Consider the following 20,298-nt stretch of genomic DNA (forward strand, 5'->3'; position numbering starts at 1 on the left):
ACACACACACAAAGTCAAGTGGGTCTAGTCGAGTGTGTTGTGTTCTCTGGCTGTGACAGCAGCCCTACAGCTGGCCTGTTCATTAGTTCAACACTCTGTGGGGAGTAGTTAAAAACGGCCTAAACAAAACCCAACACACCGTATATACTGTATACTGGGGTATTTGGAAATTGCCACAGGAAGGTTTTTCAATACCATTAATACAGTTGAAACTATTTATTTGACGTTTTTTTAAATAAATGTGAATATTTGTAGCTACTTTTTAAGTAAATACCTGCAGTCAACTCGTGCAATACGTTAGGAGAAAAATAAGATTGCGTTCTTCATTTCACCTGTCACATAATTTTTCATTGTGAAGCTTCCCGGTAGTCCCCAGTCACATGGTGTTTGTTTACAAGCCCATAACAACGAGAGACTGGAGCCTTGTGAGTCACTCACTGTTGTGCAGCACACGCCAGGTGATCTAGCTACAGTATGGAATTCACAACTAAATGTTTGCCAGCTAGATATCTTATAACTATTAAGTTAACTGTCTAAAATGTGATAAATGCTCTGCAGTTGTGCATTTGGTTAGCTAATTTAGTAGCTAGTTAGCTATCTAGCTAAGGGGTTATCTTCTTCCAAAATCAAGCTTTGCTTGGGAACAGCAGAGAATCCCCTCCTGGATCAAGAGCCTTGCTGTCTAATAAACAACAAATTGTGAGTAGCATTTTTTGGTTACTTGTATAACTTTATGAGCTGGGATGTCTGTTCTGCAAATACTTTAGGTCCGTGACTATTAGCATTTAGTTAGCATTCTCTGTGGGATGTTATATGTACCTGTTAGCATTGCTAACCTTCGGATTACAGAGTGTCAGTGGGGTTTGAAAACAGCACCCCTTGTGTTCAGTACCGATATTACCAAATATCGAGGTATGGCACATGATCGTTATGAATGTATGCCAATCTGGATACCGCCCAAGCCTAACGTTAGCACACACATAAACTACAACACACACACCCCTAGGGGGAGTGAATGAAGGGGAATCCGTGGGTGAGCTGCAGTAAATTAGGCAAGAGTGTGTCTTACTAATGTGCTTTTGTGTCAAACTGTGTCCCAGAGCCAAGTGCTGAGGAGCAGAGAGAGACGCTACGCGGAGAGGCTCACACGAACGCATGCACGCGTGCAATATGGTTTTTGGTTCCTCAAAGCACTGTTGTCTTTATCCAGAGACGTGGTGAGCGGAGCTGAGGACAGTTACAAAGGAATACCACGCAAACAAACAAAAACAGCAGCAGCTTCTTCTTCTTTCCTGGGGACAGTCACTAAAAGTTACTGTTACCGCTGTGGCTAAAGTTACTGTACTGTAGGAAAACAAAACAAACAAAGTTAATTTGCATAGGAAAGCGACATGTTGACGAGCATTAACTAGGATTTGAGGGGATTCACAGTCATAACTCTATGAAACACCCAGTCCTCCAGGCCTAGCATTAGCATTTGTCATGACTCTCCTGGGTGAGGATCCAAGGCCTCAGATCAGCTTGGAAATGGCTGACAATAACCAGACCCTCTCTCACCCACAGAAGAGGGGGGGGGGGCTGGTCCGGTTTTGAGACCTTAACACTGTCATAAATTAGGCATGAGGGGAATCTCTTTCTACCCGTCCAGTATTGGTGATTGGAATGTCCCTTTGTCTCCAAAAGACTTTTGCCGCCAAAACTCTAACATCCAAAAAGTAAACACTGGAACAATATTTCTAAGATAAGAATGTGAGGAATGGTAAGCGGGTACCTAAAGAATAATCATGTCATATTGTTTATTATTTTTTGACGTCATTACGAATGGTATCAAGAAAATACTGTAACTTGAAAAGTATACACACTATATATGTCAAGTTTTCATCCTTTTACGTTGTATATGTATATGAAAAATTATGAGTATATTTGTTAAAATAGGAATGTGATTTTAGTTGATGATGCTTTGCACCAGTAACTAGCCACGCCCTAAGTGAGCTCAGAGATCATGTCAGCATGATGGAATGCCCCTTTTTCCCAGAGTGCATAAAAGGCTAGTTGAAGTGGTGGCTACACGTCTGAAAATGGTTGGAACGTTGAACCTCAACACGAGGTGAAGAAGATCAACTCCCAGACTAGACCCGAACATTTCCAGGCTGCAGCTGTGCGTGTAAAGTGGTTCAAACTCTGACTAACCACACGAGTTGGGAAGAAGAAAGCTCCCCTCTCAGACAATCACTGGTACATCGGAGTATCTGTTCTGAGGAAACATTCCAATACAAGCCAGGACAACTAAGAAGAAGGACATTGTGACCTCTTGTGGACAATCAGAGCCTTACACCTACAGGACAATCAGAGCCTTACAAGTGAGCTGAGTGAAGACCCAGCCAAAACCTCCTTTCCAAGAGGGCTTGGGTCAACAGAGATAGACGACGAACAAAGACATCCACACGTAAATACATTAATGATTTCTCACTCCAAACGGGCAGTGGTTCGTGAGCAAAGTATTATGATTACTTTGAGGGTAGTTTCCAAATGCATCAATGATAAGTCTCTCTCTCTCTCCCTCCCTCCCTCCCTCCTCTCCCCTTTTGGGAACCAAGCAGTCATGTTGTTGTTAGTCCGCTAGGGACTTTTTCTCATGTATTAAGTGTGTATGTTATTCTGTGTTATAATTTAGTTAGCTAGTAAATAAAGAATTAAGCCAATTTGTGAAGTGCTGAATCATAAGTAAAGCTGGGGTTTGTGCAGATCCAAGAAGGTTACGACAGTTCAGAATGAGACTCATAAGAGGTAATGATTAATATGTTGATTGTTTTATACATATTGATAGGTAAAGACCTTTAGAGTTTAATTCGGGAGATGGTAACTCTATAAACAACTTATTCCGTGGTGCCCCAAATCCTAATGAGTTAATTGTTACATGATTAATTTAATCGAGTAACAATTAAACATAGTTAGTTGATTCGATAAATAACAGTCATCATATTAATGAAAGTCACGTCACGACACATTGCTGATAACGTTAGCGCTTTCTGTCAACAGTTGGCACCAGTGGAGCAGGCTACTGATGTGGTGGTGCCATAAAGGTCCCGTATGCACGGTTGTATTCAATAGGCACGAAAACGGAAGCAAATTGCCCGAAATGGGGAGGTACTATCTGAGCTTGTCCAATAAGAAATGGTTGTTTACGTTTTCCGTTGCACAACAATTTGAAACATTTAGCTATGGTATGGGTGGGCTAATGAATGCTACCCAGGAGTCATTCCCGGGGACAGGGCTGGGCAATTCCCTAGCGTGGCCTACGCCACTAGCTTTACATAAATCATTAATAAGGAGTCAGGCAGCGTAACGTACCTAAGCCTAGCCTAGAGATCAGAGATCAATAAGGGGTCAGGTGGAAGGCTCTGGCAATTAGCAGTGAACTCTCCAGGCTATGTGCTCATGTCAGCCACTCACATAGTCGACTTCGGGTGGAAGAGAGAGGTAGAAAAACAGGGTGAGTGTGTTTGTACTGTATGCTCATTCGTGCGTACACGCGTATGTATTCAGGGTGTTTATGGAGATAGCCAGGTAGCCTGGAGACCCTGAGGACCTTGGTCCTGCTGATGTAGCAGCCTAGCCACTTTATCCTCCCTTCCCCCAGAGACATCCCGCTGACCTGTGGCTGAACCTCAGCTAGCCACAACAACAACATACACTGTCTCACCACTGGACTGGACACAGAACATCAGTTGTGGGAGAGAAAGATGAAGTTCCGCCGTTGGGTTGTAATACCGTGAAATAAAATGTCCCCACTGGGTAAACTATGTGTGTATGTGTGTGTGTGTGTTACCTCCGTACACCTCAGACGTAGAAGCCAGCAGCAGACGGGCTCCAACACGCTTCGCCAAACCTGGAGACGTACAAGACAAGAGCAATAAGACCCAGAGCCAAAAACCCTGGAGAGGCAGACCAGATCAATCAAACCCAGAGCCTGTCATGGGGAGAGCCACAGACTAGATTAATCAAAGCCAGAGTGGAGCCTGCGGAGAGAGTTGGAGAGAGTCAGACAAGAGTAATCAAGCCAGGCATCACACCTGTGGAGAGGCAGACAAGATCAATCCAACTCAGAGTGGATCCAGCGGTGGGACAGAGTAGAGAGATCAGAGCAGGATTAGTATAGGAGGAGAAGCTGGGAGGGGTAATCAGACCAAAGCAGTGGGACTGGAACCAGATACACTTACAGACAGTGGGAAAACAACAATCCAACATAGTGTCTCTAATCAAAAAGTTCAACTTCTCCAGCCTGGTCCCAGATCTGTATGTGTTTAAGCCAACTCCTCTAACTATACAAGTTGGCAAAACACTGCCCAGCCCAGATCTGGGACCAGGCTTTCACTTGGCAAGGAAGACTTCCAAGTAGTGGAGAGAGGAATCTAGGCCACTCATATGTCCTACTAGCCTGCTGTATAGACTGCTATTAGCAGATCACACACCAATTACCACACAGCCTCCCCTCCGCTGCCACTAAAACACGGAAAACTGAATGCACAGTAAATTGGTGTGGGGCGATGCATGAGATGTTCAAAGTGAAACTGATAATAACTATTTATTTTACCTTTATTTAACTAGGCAAGTCAGTTAAGAACAAATTCTTATTTACAATGACGGCCTACACCTGCCAAACCCGGACGACGCTGGGCCACCCTATGGGACTCCCAATCACGGCCGGTTGTGATACAGCCTGGAATCGAACCAGGGGGTCTGTAGTGACGCCTCAAGCACTGAGATGCAGTGCCTTAGACCGCTGCGCCACTCGGGAGCCCAACTATGACAATGTATGTGCTACAAATGCCATGCTGATGACAAATACCTCCAGGCGCCTCCAACCTCTCACACGCAATGCATTTCAGAGTTTTCTGTGCCATACATGTCTCTACTAAGATAATTGCCAGACACTTGTGCTCAGAAATTGTCCAAGGATGAATGGCACCCTTAAATGCACATGAATGTGCCACACTGTGCAGACAACACACTGAATGCCTCTGCACTCTCAACATGGCAATCTCATGTGAAATTACTACACACTCTCACAAAGAGATGGCACCATAAAGATGAGTGAGTGCGTGCGTCCGGTCTGCCTGTCAGCAATGGTACTGGAGGGTCTGCAGGGTTTTGTTCCAGACCACCACTAACAGATCTGAATCTTGTTCTTGAACCAAATTAGGTGAAGAGCGATTGGTCAATATATGACGGTAACTCACACAAGCAGGCACACACACACACACACACCAGAATGCAGCTGATCATGCTCTTCTCAGGAGTCAGTGTGCGCATCTATATGTGTGTCATGGCGGAGAGAGTGAGAGATCTACATGCCTGCTCAATCTTCACTGTCGAAGGTATGTGGACTGTAAGCTAACTGGTGGCCTTGAGCTGATCTCATGCCTCTACTCTGCTGTGTGATGGAGGAGTGTGAGCTCAACACAACCACTAGCGCACACACACACACACACACACACACACACACACACACACACACACACACTTGACAGAGGAGGAGGAATAAGACAAGCTGCACTCTGAGGAGGAGGGGGCCAAAGAGAGAGGGAGGGAGAGAGGTGTAGAAAGAGGGATGGAGAGAGGTGTAGAGAGGGGGAGGGAGGTGTAGAGAGGGAGGGAGGTGGAGAGAGAGGTGGAGGGAGAGAGGTGGAGGGAGAGAGGTGGAGGGAGAGAGAAGGTAAGAGGGACCAATCTTCTGTGTTATTTGTTCATTTTCCTCCCTCATATTTTGTACCCCTGACGAATGACCGTCAGAGAAACCTGCCTCGATGGCCAGCCCATTAATATTAATCATCAGCCAATCATATCTGCACGTCAAACAGTGGCGGGGGAGTTTCCGTGAAGACGGTTGTCACCATCGTTTTGGAAATAGCTCTGATTCTACCATTCAATTGGTAGAAATGACAAGACCACAAAACAAAACCTATGCAAAGAAAAGTCTTTACTGATACATCCAAACTAGACTAAAGTAGAGGACTGTACTGCTGTTATCCTAATCGTGTAACTCTCAACTCACCCAGCATGTTGAGGGTTCCTATAGTGTTGGTCTTCAGGGTCTTGATGGGGTTATACATGTAGTTGGGAGGAGAGGCAGGAGAGGCCAGGTGGTAGATCTGGTCAACTGGAGAGAGATAGAGACAGAGACAGACACAGACACAGAGACAGACAGAGAGACAGACACAGAGACAGACACAGAGACAGACACAGAGACAGACACAGAGACAGACACAGAGACAGAGACAGACACAGAGACAGACACAGACACAGAGACAGACACAGACACAGAGAGAGGGGGGGGGGATTGGAAAGAGACAAGAGGGGGGAGAGAGAGATTAATGTAACTATTTGCACACCTGTAAAAAGAGAATAAGTTAATTACATGGTAATGTAAAGGCACAATGAATAACATTGGTTGGTGTCTGGTAGAAAATAACACCTTAGTGAAGGATGTTATGATCAGCTGCCACTGCACTGGAAGGATGTTATGATCATCTGCTAATGCACTGGTAGGATGTTATGATCAGCTGCTACTGCACTGGAAGGATGTTATGATCAGAATCTACTGCACTGGAAGGGATCAGACAATGAGACAGTCGCCATTCTCTGCCAATAAGCTGTTGGTCGGTTTCCTGTCCATTTGGACAAATATAACTTGTTTCAGTCACAACATGCAGTATAGCCTTGGATTCCAACAGCCTATTCTCAGAGGCATGCAGACTTTATCCTTGAGGATACTGAGGAAATCTGGAGAGTAGGCTGAGGATCCTAACACACACACACACACACACACACACAGAGGGGAGACCATGAGGCTGAATTCTAATTGTGTGACAGAGGGATGACGATGTATCCAAACTGTGGACAGAGAGAGAGCCATGAACCAAAGGGTGAGGGTCATCTCTGGAAAACAAACACACAGCCACGATAAGACGCATGCATACACACACGCAAACAGACACACACGTACAATACACACACATGCAAACAGACGTGTGTGTGTGTGTGTGTATTGTATGTGCATTCCTAAAGTGAAAGGTAAAGATGAATAGATCATAACAGAGTAAACAGTATCAATCCCCCTTCTATTTAGCCTGCCTTTTGGTTTCTCTGTTTTACTCCACATTCTGCCTCTCTTTAAACATTCCTCTAGGGAAAGAGAGGGGAAATAGAGAGGGAGGGAAAGAGAGGTGAAATAGAGAGGGAGGGAAAGAGAGGGGAAATAGAGAGGGAGGGAAAGAGCGGGGAAATAGAGAGGGAGGGAAAGAGAGGGAACAAAGCAAAGAGATAGTGAGAGCGAGACCCGGAGAGTGAGAAGGAACTACTGGGGTAAAAATAAGCATTAAAATTTAAAATTGTGGTGCTTTGATGGTTATGAGTAGAGTGCTCTGTAGAGGAGATGGGTGTGTAGTGGCGTGTTCCTGAGATGACTTGAAGGCACAGCAGGGTAGGCCCTGTTGAAAGGTTATCAAGGCTCCTTCTATCCCGCTCACCAAGTCCCCGCCAAGGGCGACCTAGTGAAGTCAAGTGGTGGAGGAGTGGAGCAGGGTTTAGGCTTCTTTTGAGAGACCTTCTGTCAGGGGAACATAGACTCCCCTCAACTTACAGTGCCTTCGGAAAGTATTCCTGACACATTGACTTTTCCACATTTTCTTACGTTAAAGCCTTATTCTAAAATGGATTAAAAATAATAATAATAATAATAACTCAGCAAACTACACACAATACCCCATAATGACAAAGCGAAAACAGGTTTATAGAAATGTTTGAAAAGTTATTAAAAATTAAAAACAGAAATACCATATTTACATACAGTGGGGAAAAAAAGTATTTAGTCAGCCACCAATTGTGCAAGTTCTCCCACTTAAAAAGATTAGAGAGGCCTGTAATTTTCATCATAGGTACACGTCAACTATGACAGACAAAATGAGAAATAAAATCCAGAAAAATCACATTGTAGGATTTTTAATGAATTTATTTGCAAATTATGGTGGAAAATAAGTATTTGGTCAATAACAAAAGTTTCTCAATACTTTGTTATATACCCTTTGTTTGCAATGACACAGGTCAAACGTTTTCTGTAAGTCTTCACAAGGTTTTCACACACTGTTGCTGGTATTTTGGCCCATTCCTCCATGCAGATCTCCTCTAGAGCAGTGATGTTTTGGGGCTGTCGCTGGGCAACACAGACTTTCAACTCCCTCCAAAGATTTTCTATGGGGTTGAGATCTGGAGACTGGCTAGGCCACTCCAGGACCTTGAAATGCTTCTTACGAAGCCACTCCTTCGTTGCCCGGGCGGTGTGTTTGGGATCATTGTCATGCTGAAAGACCCAGCCACGTTTCATCTTCAATGCCCTTGCTGATGGAAGGAGGTTTTCACTCAAAATCTCACGATACATGGCCCCATTCATTCTTTCCTTTACACGGATCAGTCATCCTGGTCCCTTTGCAGAAAAACAGCTCCAAAGCATGATGTTTCCACCCCCATGCTTCACAGTAGGTATGGTGTTCTTTGGATGCAACTCAGCATTCTTTGTCCTCCAAACACGACGAGTTGAGTTTTTACCAAAAAGTTATATTTTGGTTTCATCTGACATTCTCCCAATCCTCTTCTGGATCATCCAAATGCATTTTAGCAAACTTCAGATGGGCCTGGACATGTACTGGCTTAAGCAGGGGGACACGTCTGGCACTGCAGGATTTGAGTCCCTGGCGGCGTAGTGTGTTACTGATGGTAGGCTTTGTTACTTTGGTCCCAGCTCTCTGCAGGTCATTCACTAGGTCCCCCCGTGTGGTTCTGGGATTTTTGCTCACCATTCTTGTGATCATTTTGACCCCACGGGGTGAGATCTTGCGTGGAGCCCCAGATCGAGGGAGATTATCAGTGGTCTTGTATGTCTTCCATTTCCTAATAATTGCTCCCACAGTTGATTTCTTCAAACCAAGCTGCTTACCTATTGCAGATTCAGTCTTCCCAGCCTGGTGCAGGTCTACAATTTTGTTTCTGGTGTCCTTTGACAGCTCTTTGGTCTTGGCCATAGTGGAGTTTGGAGTGTGACTGTTTGAGGTTGTGGACAGGTGTCTTTTATACTGATAACAAGTTCAAACAGGTGCCATTAATACAGGTAACGAGTGGAGGACAGAGGAGCCTCTTAAAGAAAAAGTTACAGGTCTGTGAGAGCCAGAAATCTTGCTTGTTTGTAGGTGACCAAATACTTATTTTCCACCATAATTTGCAAATAAATTAATAAAAAAATCCTACAATGTGATTTTCTGGATTATTTTTTCACAATTTGTCTGTCATAGTTGACGTGTACCTATGATGAAAATTACAGGCCTCTCTCATCTTTTTAAGTGGGAGAACTTGCACAATTGGTGGCTGACTAAATACTTTTTTTCCCCACTGTAAGTATTCAGCCCCTTTGCTATGAGAATTGAAATTGAGCTCAGGTGCATCCTGTTTCCATTGATCATCCTTGAGATTTTTCTACAACTTGATTGGAGTCCACCTGTGGTAAATTCTATTGATTGGACATGATTTTGAAAAAGGCTATATAAGGTCCCACAGTTGACAGCGCATGTCAGAGCAAAAACCAAGCCATGAGGTCGAAGGAATTGTCCGTAGATCTCCGAGACAGGATTGTGTCAAGGCACAGATCTGGGGAAGGGTACCAAAAAATGTCTGCAGCATTGAAGATACCCAAGAACAGATAGATACTCCATCATTCTTAAATGGAAGATGTTTGGAACAACCAACACTCTTCCTAGAGCTGGCTGCCCAGCCAAACTGAGCAATCGGGGGAGAAGGGCCTTGGTCAGGGAAGTGACCGAGAACCCGATGGTCACTCTGACAGAGCTCTAGCGTTCCTTTGTGGATATGGGGGAACCTTCCAGAAGGACAACCATCTCTGCAGCACTCCACCAATCATGCCTTTAAGGTAGAGTGGCCAGACGGAAGCCACTCCTCAGTAAAAGGCACATGACAGCCCACTTGGAGTTTGCCAAAAGGCACCTAAAGACTCTCAGAACATGAGAAACAAGATTGTCTGGTCTGATGAAACCAAGATTGAACTCTTTGGCCTGAATGCCAAGCGTCACGTCTGGAGGAAACCTGGCACCATCACTACAGTGAAGCATGGTGGTAGCAGCATCATGCTGTGGGGATGTTGTTCAGCGGCAGGGACTGGGAGACTAGTCAGGATCGAGGCAATGATGAATGTAGCAGGGGCCTCCCGAGTGGCTCAGTGGCCTAAGGCACTGCATCGCAGTGCTAGCTCTGCCACTAGAGATCCTGGTTCGAGTCCAGGCTCTGTCGCAGCCGGCCGCGACCGGGAGACCCAAGGGGCGGCGCACACTTGGCCCAGCGCCGTCCAGGGTAGGGGAGGGTTTGGCTGGCGGGGATGTTCTTGTCCCATCGCGCACTAGTGACTCCTGTGGCGGGCAGGGCGCAGTGCGTAAGTCACCAGATGTACGATGTTTCCTCCGGCACATTGGTGCGGCTGGCTACCGGGTTAAGCGGACACTGTGTCAAGAAGCAGTGCGGCTCAGTTGGGTTGTGTTTCGGAGGACGCACGACTGTCGACATTCGCCTCTCCCATGTCCGTACGGGAGTTGCAGCGATGGGACAAGACTGTAACTACCAATTGGATACCACGAAATTGGGGAGAAAAAGGGGGTAAAATACAAAAACAACAACAAAAATATATATATACAGTGGGGAGAACAAGTATTTGATACACTGCCGATTTTGCAGGTTTTCCTACTTACAAAGCATGTAGAGGTCTGTAATTTGTACCATAGGTTCACTTCAACTGTGAGAGACGGAATCTAAAACAAAAATCCAGAAAATCACATTGTATGATTTTTAAGTAATTCATTTGCATTTTATTGCATGACATAAGTATTTGATCACCTACCAACCAGTAAGAATTCCGTCTCTCACAGACCTGTTAGTTTTTCTTTAAGAAGCCCTCCTGTTCTCCACTCATTACCTGTATTAACTGCACCTGTTTGAACTCGTTACCTGTATAAAAAGACACCTGTCCACACACTCAATCAAACAGACGCCAACCTCTCCACAATGGCCAAGACCAGAGAGCTGTGTAAGGACATCAGGGATAAAATTGTAGACCTGCACAAGGCTGGGATGGGCTACAGGACAATAGGCAAGCAGCTTGGTGAGAAGGCAACAACTGTTGGCGCAATTATTAGAAAATGGAAGAAGTTCAAGATGACGGGGTCAATCACCCTCGGTCTGGGGCTCCATGCAAGATCTCACCTCGTGGGGCATCAATGATCATGAGGAAGGTGAGGGATCAGCCCAGAACTACACGGCAGGACCTGGTCAATGACCTGAAGAGAGCTGGGACCACAGTCTCAAAGAAAACCATTAGTAACACACTATGCCGTCATGGATTAAAATCCTGCAGCGCACGCAAGGTCACCCTGCTCAAGCCAGCTCATGTCCAGGCCCATCTGAAGTTTGCCAATGACCATCTGGATGATCCAGAGGAGGAATGGGAGAAGGTCATGTGGTCTGATGAGACAAAAATAGAGCTTTTTGGTCTAAACTCCACTCACCGTGTTTGGAGGAAGAAGAAGGATGAGTACAACCCCAAGAACACCATCCCAACCATGAAGCATGGAGGTGGAAACATCATCTTTGGGGATGCTTTTCTGCAAAGGGGACAGGACGACTGCACCGTATTGAGGGGAGGATGGATGGGGCCATGTATCGCGAGATCTTGGCCAACAACCTCCTTCCCTCAGTAAGAGCATTGAAGATGGGTCGTGGCTGGGTCTTCCAGCATGACAACGACCCGAAACACACAGCCAGGGCAACTAAGGAGAGGCTCCGTAAGAAGCATCTCAAGGTCCTGGAGTGGCCTAGCCAGTCTCCAGACCTGAACCCAATAGAAAATCTTTGGAGGTAGCTGAAAGTCCGTATTGCCCAGCGACAGCCCCGAAACCTGAAGGATCTGGAGATGGTCTGTATGGAATCCCTGCTGCAGTGTGTACAAACCTGGTCAAGACCTACAGGAAACGTATGATCTCTGTAATTGCAAACAAAGGTTTCTGTACCAAATATTAAGTTCTGCTTTTTTGATGTATCAAATACTTATGTCATGCAATAAAATGCAAATTAATTACTTAAAAATCAAACAATGTGATTTTCTGGATTTTTGTTTTAGATTCCGTCTCTCACAGTTGAAGTGTACCTATGATAAAAATTACAGACCTCTACATGCTTTGTAAGTAGTGTGGGGATCTATTTTCTTACAACTAGATGTGATGCCTAGCTTAGAAAGAATAAATTAATGATTAAACATAATAGGTTTGTGCTGTACTGATATAGATTGTTAAACATAACAAGCTGTGATTAATGTGAGGAACCGTTAGGGGGTAGGCTGAGACAGACTTGTGACTCACATACACACTGCCTCTTTGTTAAACGGCTCAAGGACATGTGTTCTGCTACAATGAAGAAGAACAAACTATGTCTGAGGTTGCTGACTCGAGACAAGTTGTAAAGATAACAACCAATGCCCGGCAACAGTGAAGCGCCAAGGGGCTGGGACCAGCCTGTGCGCCATCGATAGGTTGGGTAAGTTTAAACCACACCCAACCTCTACTATATTGCCAATGAACATCTGAATGATTCAGAGGAGAACTGGGTGAAAGTGTTGTGGTCAGATGAGACCAAAATTGAGCTCTTTGGCATCAACTCAACTCGACGTTTTTGGAGGAGGAGGAATGCTGCCTATGACCCCAAGAACACCATCCCCACCGTCAAACATGGAGGTGGAAACATTATGCTAAGGGGGTGTTTTTCTGCTAAGGGGACAGGACAACTTCACCGCATCAAAGGGACGATGGACGGGGCCATGTACCGTCAAATCTTGGGTGAGAACCTCCTTCCCTCAGCCAGGGCATTGAAAATGGGTCGTGGATGGGTATTCCAGCATGACAATGACCCAAAACAGACGGCCAAGGCAACAAAGTAGTGGCTCAAGAAGAAGCACATTAAGGTCCTGGAGTGGCTTAGCCAGTCTCCAGACCATAATCCCATAGAAAATCTGTGGAGGGAGCTGAAGGTTCGAGTTGCCAAACGTCAGCCTCAAAACCTTAATGATTTGGAGAAGATCTGCAAAGAGGAGTGGGACAAAATCCCTCCTGAGATGTGTGCAAACCTGGTGGCCAACTACAAGAAACGTCTGACCTCTGTGATTGCCAACAAGGGTTTTGCCACCAAGTACTAAGTCATGTTTTGCAGAGGGGTCAAATACTTATTTCCCTCATTAAAATGCAAATCAATTCATAACATTTTTGACATGCATTTTTCTGGATTTTTTTTATTTATTCTGTCTCTCACTGTTCAAATAAACCTACCATTAAAATTATAGACTGATCATGTCTTTGTCAGTGGGCAAACGTACAAAATCAGCAGGGGATCAAATACTTTTTTCCCTCACTGTATCTAAAGAAAAAAGAAAGATGAATGGAGCAAAGTACAGAGAGATCCTTGATGAAAACCTGCTCCAGAGCGCTCACGACCTCAGACTGTGACCCTAAGCACACTGCCAAGACAAAGCAGGAGTGGCTTCGGGACAAGTCTCTGAATGTCGTTGAGTGGCCCAGCCAGAGCCCAGACTTGAACCCGATCGAACATCTCTGGAGAGTCCTGAAAATACCTCTGCAGCGACGCTCCCCATCCAACCTGACAGAGCTTGAGAGGATCTGCAGAGAAGAATGGCAGAAACTCCCCAAATACAGCCGTGCCAAGCTTGTAGCGTCATACCCAAGAAGACTCAATGCTGTAATCGCTGCCAAAGGTGCTTCAACAAAGTACTGAGTAAAGAGTCTGAATACTTATGTAAATGTGATATTTCAGTTTTACATTTTTAATAAATTAGCAAAAACTTCAAAAAAATGTTTTTTTGCTTTTTCATTATGGGGTATTGTGTCTAGATTGATGAGGGAAAAAACAATTTAATCAATTTTAGAATAAGGCTGCAACGTGGAAAAGTCAAGGGGTCTGAATACTTTCCGAAGGTACTGTATTATCTCAGGGACACAAGTGATCTAACAACCAGCTTTTCCCAGCAGACCACTGGGACCTGAAAGCTCTGTCCCAGCTGGCAAAATGTGGCCCTCTGTTATAGATGTCTTTTTCATGACCAGATCAAGATGTTATGGGAAATACGTCATATCTTGGTTGTTACCTGGTCAGATTACAACCAGATTGACATTTTTGTTGTTGCAAAAAAATTTGATAAATCGTCCTTATACAACCAGTATGCAACCTGACCAAGACATCATAACAGACATCATTGCAACCAGTTTCGGCCGCTGGCGCGGGGATAGCTCTATGGAGAGGGACCAGCGGGGATGAAGAGGCGTGAGAGGGGACAGCGGGTATGGAAAGAGAAGAGGGGAAAAGGAATGGAAGGAAAGAGGGTAGAGTGAGGACAAGAGGGAAATAAGAGGCGTGAGAGGGGACAGCGGGTATGGAGAGAGAAGAGGGGAGAAGGGATGGAAGGAAAGAGGGTAGAGTGAGGACAAGAGGGAAATAAGAGGCGTGAGAGGGGACAGCGGGTATGGAAAGAGAAGAGGGGAGAAGGGATGGAAGGAAAGAGGGTAGAGTGAGGACAAGAGGGAAATAAGAGGCGTGAGAGGGGACAGCGGGTATGGAGAGAGAAGAGGGGAGAAGGGATGGAAGGAAAGAGGGTAGAGTGAGGACAAGAGGGAAATAAGAGGCGTGAGAGGGGACAGCGGGTATGGAGAGAGAAGAGGGGAGAAGGGATGGAAGGAAAGAGGGTAGAGTGAGGACAAGAGGGAAATAAGAGGCGTGATAGGGGACAGCGGGTATGGAGAGAGAAGAGGGGAGAAGGGATGGAAGGAAAGAGGGTAGAGTGAGGACAAGAGGGAAATAAGAGGCGTGAGAGGGGACAGCGGGTATGGAGAGAGAAGAGGGGAGAAGGGATGGAAGGAAAGAGGGTAGAGTGAGGACAAGAGGGAAATAAGAGGCGTGAGAGGGGACAGCGGGTATGGAGAGAGAAGAGGGGAGAAGGGATGGAAGGAAAGAGGGTAGAGTGAGGACAAGAGGGAAATAAGAGGCGTGAGAGGGGACAGCGGGTATGGAGAGAGAAGAGGGGAGAAGGAATGGAAGGAAAGAGGGTAGAGTGAGGACAAGAGGGAAATAAGAGGTGGGGGAGGGGACAGCGGGTATGGAGAGAGAAGAGGGGAGAAGGGATGGAAGGAAAGAGGGTAGAGTGAGGACAAGAGGGAAATAAGAGGCGTGAGAGGGGACAGCGGGTATGGAGAGAGAAGGGAGAAGGGATGGAAGGAAAGAGGGTAGAGTGAGGACAAGAGGGAAATAAGAGGTGGGGGAGGGGACAGCGGGTATGGAGAGAGAAGAGGGGAGAAGGGATGGAAGGAAAGAGGGTAGAGTGAGGACAAGAGGGAAATAAGAGGCGTGAGAGGGGACAGCGGGTATGGAGAGAGAAGAGGGGAGAAGGGATGGAAGGAAAGAGGGTAGAGTGAGGACAAGAGGGAAATAAGAGGTGGGGGAGGGGACAGCGGGTATGGAGAGAGAAGAGGGGAGAAGGGATGGAAGGAAAGAGGGTAGAGTGAGGACAAGAGGGAAATAAGAGGTGGGGGAGGGGACAGCGGGTATGGAGAGAGAAGAGGGGAGAAGGGATGGAAGGAAAGAGGGTAGAGTGAGGACAAGAGGGACATAAGAGGTGGGGGAGGGATTACCGTGGCTAGAAAGGGGTGAAGGAATAAATAGGTGAGAGGTGTGAGTAAGGGAATGAGAAAGAGAAAAGAGAGAAATGGTTGAGTTGGCAGAGCTTAATTGGAGGTGAGAGGCAGAGATAGAGTGCAGAGAGAGAGGGCAGAGGGAGAGAGGGAAAGAGCGAAAGAGGGCAGAGCGAGAGAGGGCAGAGCGAGAGAGGGCAGAGCGAGAGAGGGCAGAGCGAGAGAGGGCAGAGCGAGAGAGGGCAGAGCGAGAGAGGGCAGAGCGAGAGAGGGCAGAGCGAGAGAGGGCAGAGCGAGAGAGGGCAGAGCGAGGGAGCAGAGAGAGAGGGCAGAGGGAGAGAGGGCAGAGCGAGAGAGGGCAGAGCGAGAGAGGGCAGAGCCAGAGAGGGCAGAGCGAGAGAGGGCAGAGCGAGAGAGGAACGAGCGAGAGAGAGAGAGAGAGGGCAGCGCGAGAGTGGGCAGAGCGAGAGAGGGCAGAGCGAGAGAGAATGCAAAAACCTAAAAAAGAAATTGAGAAACCTATCCAACCAAAAACATAGAGACCCAGAAAACCTGAGCCTATGCCTCCACTATGGTGAATCACTAAAACAATACAGAAATACACTACGGAAAAAGAAGGAACAGCATGTCAGAAATCAGCTCAATGTAATTGAAGAATCCATAGACTCTAACCACTTCTGGGAAAATTGGAAAACACTAAACAAACAACACGAAGAGCTATCTATCCAAAACAGAGATGTATGGGTAAACCACTTCTCCAATCTTTTTGGCCCTATAACAAAGAACAAACAGCAAAAAAATATACATTATCAAATGCAAATCTTAGAATCAACTATTAAAGAATACCAGAACCCACTGGATTCTCCAATTACATTGAATGAACTACAGGACAAAATACAAACCCTCCAACACAAAAAGTCCTGTGGTATTGATGGTATCCTCAATGAAATGATAAAATATACAGACCACAAATTCCAATTGGCTATACTTAAACTCTTTAACACCATCCTTAGCTCTGGCATCTTCCCCAATATTTGGAACCAAGGACTGATCAGTATGAAAATGTATGCACTCACTAACTGTAAGTCGCTCTGGATAAGAGCGTCTGCTAAATGACTAAAATGTAAATGATCACCCCAAGCCACAAAAGTGGAGACAAATTTCACCCCAATAACTACCGTGGGATATGCATCAACAGCAACCTTGGGAAAATCCTCTGCATTATCATTAACAGCAGACTAGTTCAATGTACTGAGCAAATGTCAAATTGGCTTTTTACCAAATTACCATACGACAGACCACGTATTTACCCTGCACACCCTAATTGACAAACAAACAAACCAAAACAAAGGCAAAGTCTTCTCATGCTTTGTTGATTTAAAAAAATGTGGCATGAGGGTCTGCTATACAAATTGATGGAAAGTGGGGTTGGGGGAAAAACATACAACATTATAAAATCCATGTACACAAACAACAAGTGTGTCGTTAAAATTGGCAAAAAACACACACATTTCTTTCCACAGGGCCGTGGGGTGAGATAGGGATGCAGTTTAAGCCCCACCCTCTTCAACATATATATCAACGAATTGGCGAGGGCACTAGAACAGTCTGCAGCACCCGGCCTCACCCTTCTAGAATCTGAAGTCAAATGTCTACTGTTTGCTGATGATCTGGTGCTTCTGTCACCAACCAAGGAGGGCCTACAGCAGCACCTAGATCTTCTGCACAGATTCTGTCAGACCTGGGCCCTGACAGTAAATCTCAGTAAGACAAAAATAATGGTGTTCCAAAAAAGGTCCAGTTGCCAGGACCACAAATACAAATTCCATCTAGACACCGTTGCCCTAGAGCACACAAAAAAAAAAAAACTATACATACCTCGGCCTAAACATCAGCGCCACAGGTAACTTCCACAAAGCTGTGAACGATCTGAGAGACAAGGCAAGAAGGGCCTTCTATGCCATCAAAAGGAACATAACATTTGACATACCAATTAGGATCTGGCTAAAAATACTTGAATCAGTTATAGAACCCACTGCGCTTTATGGTTGTGAGGTCTGGGGTCCGCTCACCAACCAAGAATTCACAAAATGGGACAAACACCAAATATCCTCTGTGTACAACGAAAAACACCAAATAATGCATGCAGAGCAGAATTAGGCCGATACCCGCTAATTATCAAAATCCAGATAAGAGCTGTTAAATTCTATAACCACTTAAAAGGAAGCGATTCCCAAACCTTCCATAACAAAGCCATCACCTACAGAGAGATTAACTTGGAGAAGAATCCCTTAAGCAATCCCCTAAGCAAACAGACCCCACAGAGCCCCAGCACAGCAACACAAATTAGACCCAACCTAATCATGAGAAAACAAAAACATAATTACTTGACACATTGGAAAAAATTATAAATTTAAAAAACTGAGCAAACTAGAATGCCATTTGGCCCTAAACAAAGAGTACACAGTGGCAGAATACCTGACCACTGTGACTGACCCAAAATTAAGGAAAGCTTTGACTATGTACAGACTCAGTGAGCAGAGCCTTGCTATTTAGAGAGGCCACCGTAGGCAGACCTGGCTCTCAAGAGAAGACAGGCTATGTGCACACTGCCCACAAAATGAGGTGGAAACTGAGCTGCACTCCTCCTGCCAAATGTATGAACATATTAGAGACACATATTTCCCTCAGATTACACAGACCACAACATATTTGAAAACAAATCCAATTTTGATAAACTCCCATATGTATTGGGTGAAATACCACAGTGTGCCATCACAGCTGCAAGATTTGTGACCTGTTGCCACAAGAAAAGGGCAACAAGTGAAGAACAAACACCATTGTAAATACAACCCATATTTATGTTTATTTATTTTCCCCATTTGTACTTTACCTATTTGCACATCGTTACAACACTGTATATAGACATAATATAACATTTGAAATGTCTCTATTCCTTTGGAACTTTTGTGAGTGTAATGTTTACTGTTCATTTTGTTATTTCACTTTTGTTTATTATCTATTTCACCTGCTTTGGCAATGTTAACAAATGTTTCCCATGCCAATAAAGCCCTTTGAATTGAGAGAGAGAGAGAGAGAGAGAGAGAGAGAGAGAGAGAGACAGAGACAGAGACAGAGACAGAGACAGAGACAGAGACAGAGACAGAGACAGAGACAGAGACAGAGACAGAGACAGAGAGAGACAGAGACAGAGACAGAGAGAGAGAGACAGAGGGAGAGAGAGCAGAGAGGCTTTTGTGTTGGGAGCAGTGATCGACACAGGTGACGTGCCGACGTCAACTCTCTCCCGAAAAGCAAATGTTTAAAAAAATCAAACAGTGTCTCTCATATTTGTTTTGGATTCTAATGGGAAATCATTCCAGCTTCCATTCCTTTGTTAGGCATCCAGCTTCCATTGCTTTGTGTTAGGCATCCAGCTTCCATTCCTTTGTTAGGCATCCAGCTTCCATTCCTTTGTTAGGCATCCAGCTTCCATTGCTTTGTGTTAGGCATCCAGCTTCCATTGCTTTGTTAGGCATCCAGCTTCCATTCCTTTGTTAGGCATCCAGCTTCCATTCCTTTGTTAGGCATCCAGCTTCCATTCCTTTGTTAGGCATCCAGCTTCCATTCCTTTGTTAGGCATCAGGTGGCAGACCTCAGAAGGATGTGGGTGTGAGTGGACATGAACTTATTTCTAGAATTAGTTTCCTATAGTGTATTAATAAGTTATACATAAGGTGATGGGTCAGCTCATAGGTTAGGTTAGGTTTAGATTATAAAGTCAATCTCAATGTGACTTGGATTTAAAAGGAATAGCGCCGAGACTGGTGGGGAAAAAAATGTTGTGTACGTTATCGTGGCTATTATTCCCTAATTTCTCTCCATCCTCCACTCCTTATTGTACCATAGTACTGCAGTGCACTCTCAGATGGGCTCACAGCAACGTGATTGGCATTAAGGAGTAAAATAATAAATAACTGTTATATGAAAAGATGGAATTCTGTTTCTATAGGCAGCCCTTCCCCCCTTTTAGCGTAACAAAGCGGACCCCGCCATACGATTTAGACAGTACTTTTGAGTAAAAACGAATGCAGTAAGCATAAATATCAACATACTAGGCTCACCCATCCTGAGAATCAATCTAATGCGTAATTGCGTTGATTCCCGCCATTCGCTAATTTGGGTACAGCACATCCCCTTATCTCTTTATCAGGTGTTGTCAAACCTGTGAGTCTGTAAAGACAATTCTCTTCCTCAAAAGTGTGCAGTGAATTATACTAGATGAAAAGCTGAAATGAGTATAACATCCTGGCATTTAAAGCATCCTCGATTTTCGAAATATCACATAATATACCATTTTCATATACTTAAAATGCCTACTATTTAGAACGCAAGTATGGGTATTCGGACACAGCAAAGGTATTTCAGTGATATTGACAGCCATTTTGACACGAGGCATTACCAGGAAGAAGAGGTGTGTAGTCGGTTAGTGTGGACCTGG

At 45.1% G+C, this 20,298-nt stretch overlaps 1 protein-coding gene across 2 annotated transcripts in view; it reads right to left on the bottom strand.

Annotated features, from left to right (window-relative positions):
* Positions 1 to 20,298, bottom strand: part of uxs1 (UDP-glucuronate decarboxylase 1) — a 137,857-nt gene that overhangs the window by 79,156 nt on the left and 38,403 nt on the right. For both annotated transcript variants that reach the window (XM_084179859.1, XM_084179860.1), the window contains 2 exons: positions 6,056 to 6,160; positions 3,830 to 3,889 (listed from right to left, as the gene is read on the bottom strand). In XM_084179859.1, coding sequence (XP_084035985.1) covers positions 3,830 to 3,889; positions 6,056 to 6,160 — 165 coding nt within the window. The remainder of the gene's footprint in view (positions 1 to 3,829; positions 3,890 to 6,055; positions 6,161 to 20,298) is intronic.

This window comes from Coregonus lavaretus (assembly GCF_964263955.1).
Source record: "Coregonus lavaretus genome assembly, chromosome: 16".
In the NCBI taxonomy this organism is placed as follows: domain Eukaryota; kingdom Metazoa; phylum Chordata; class Actinopteri; order Salmoniformes; family Salmonidae; genus Coregonus; species Coregonus lavaretus.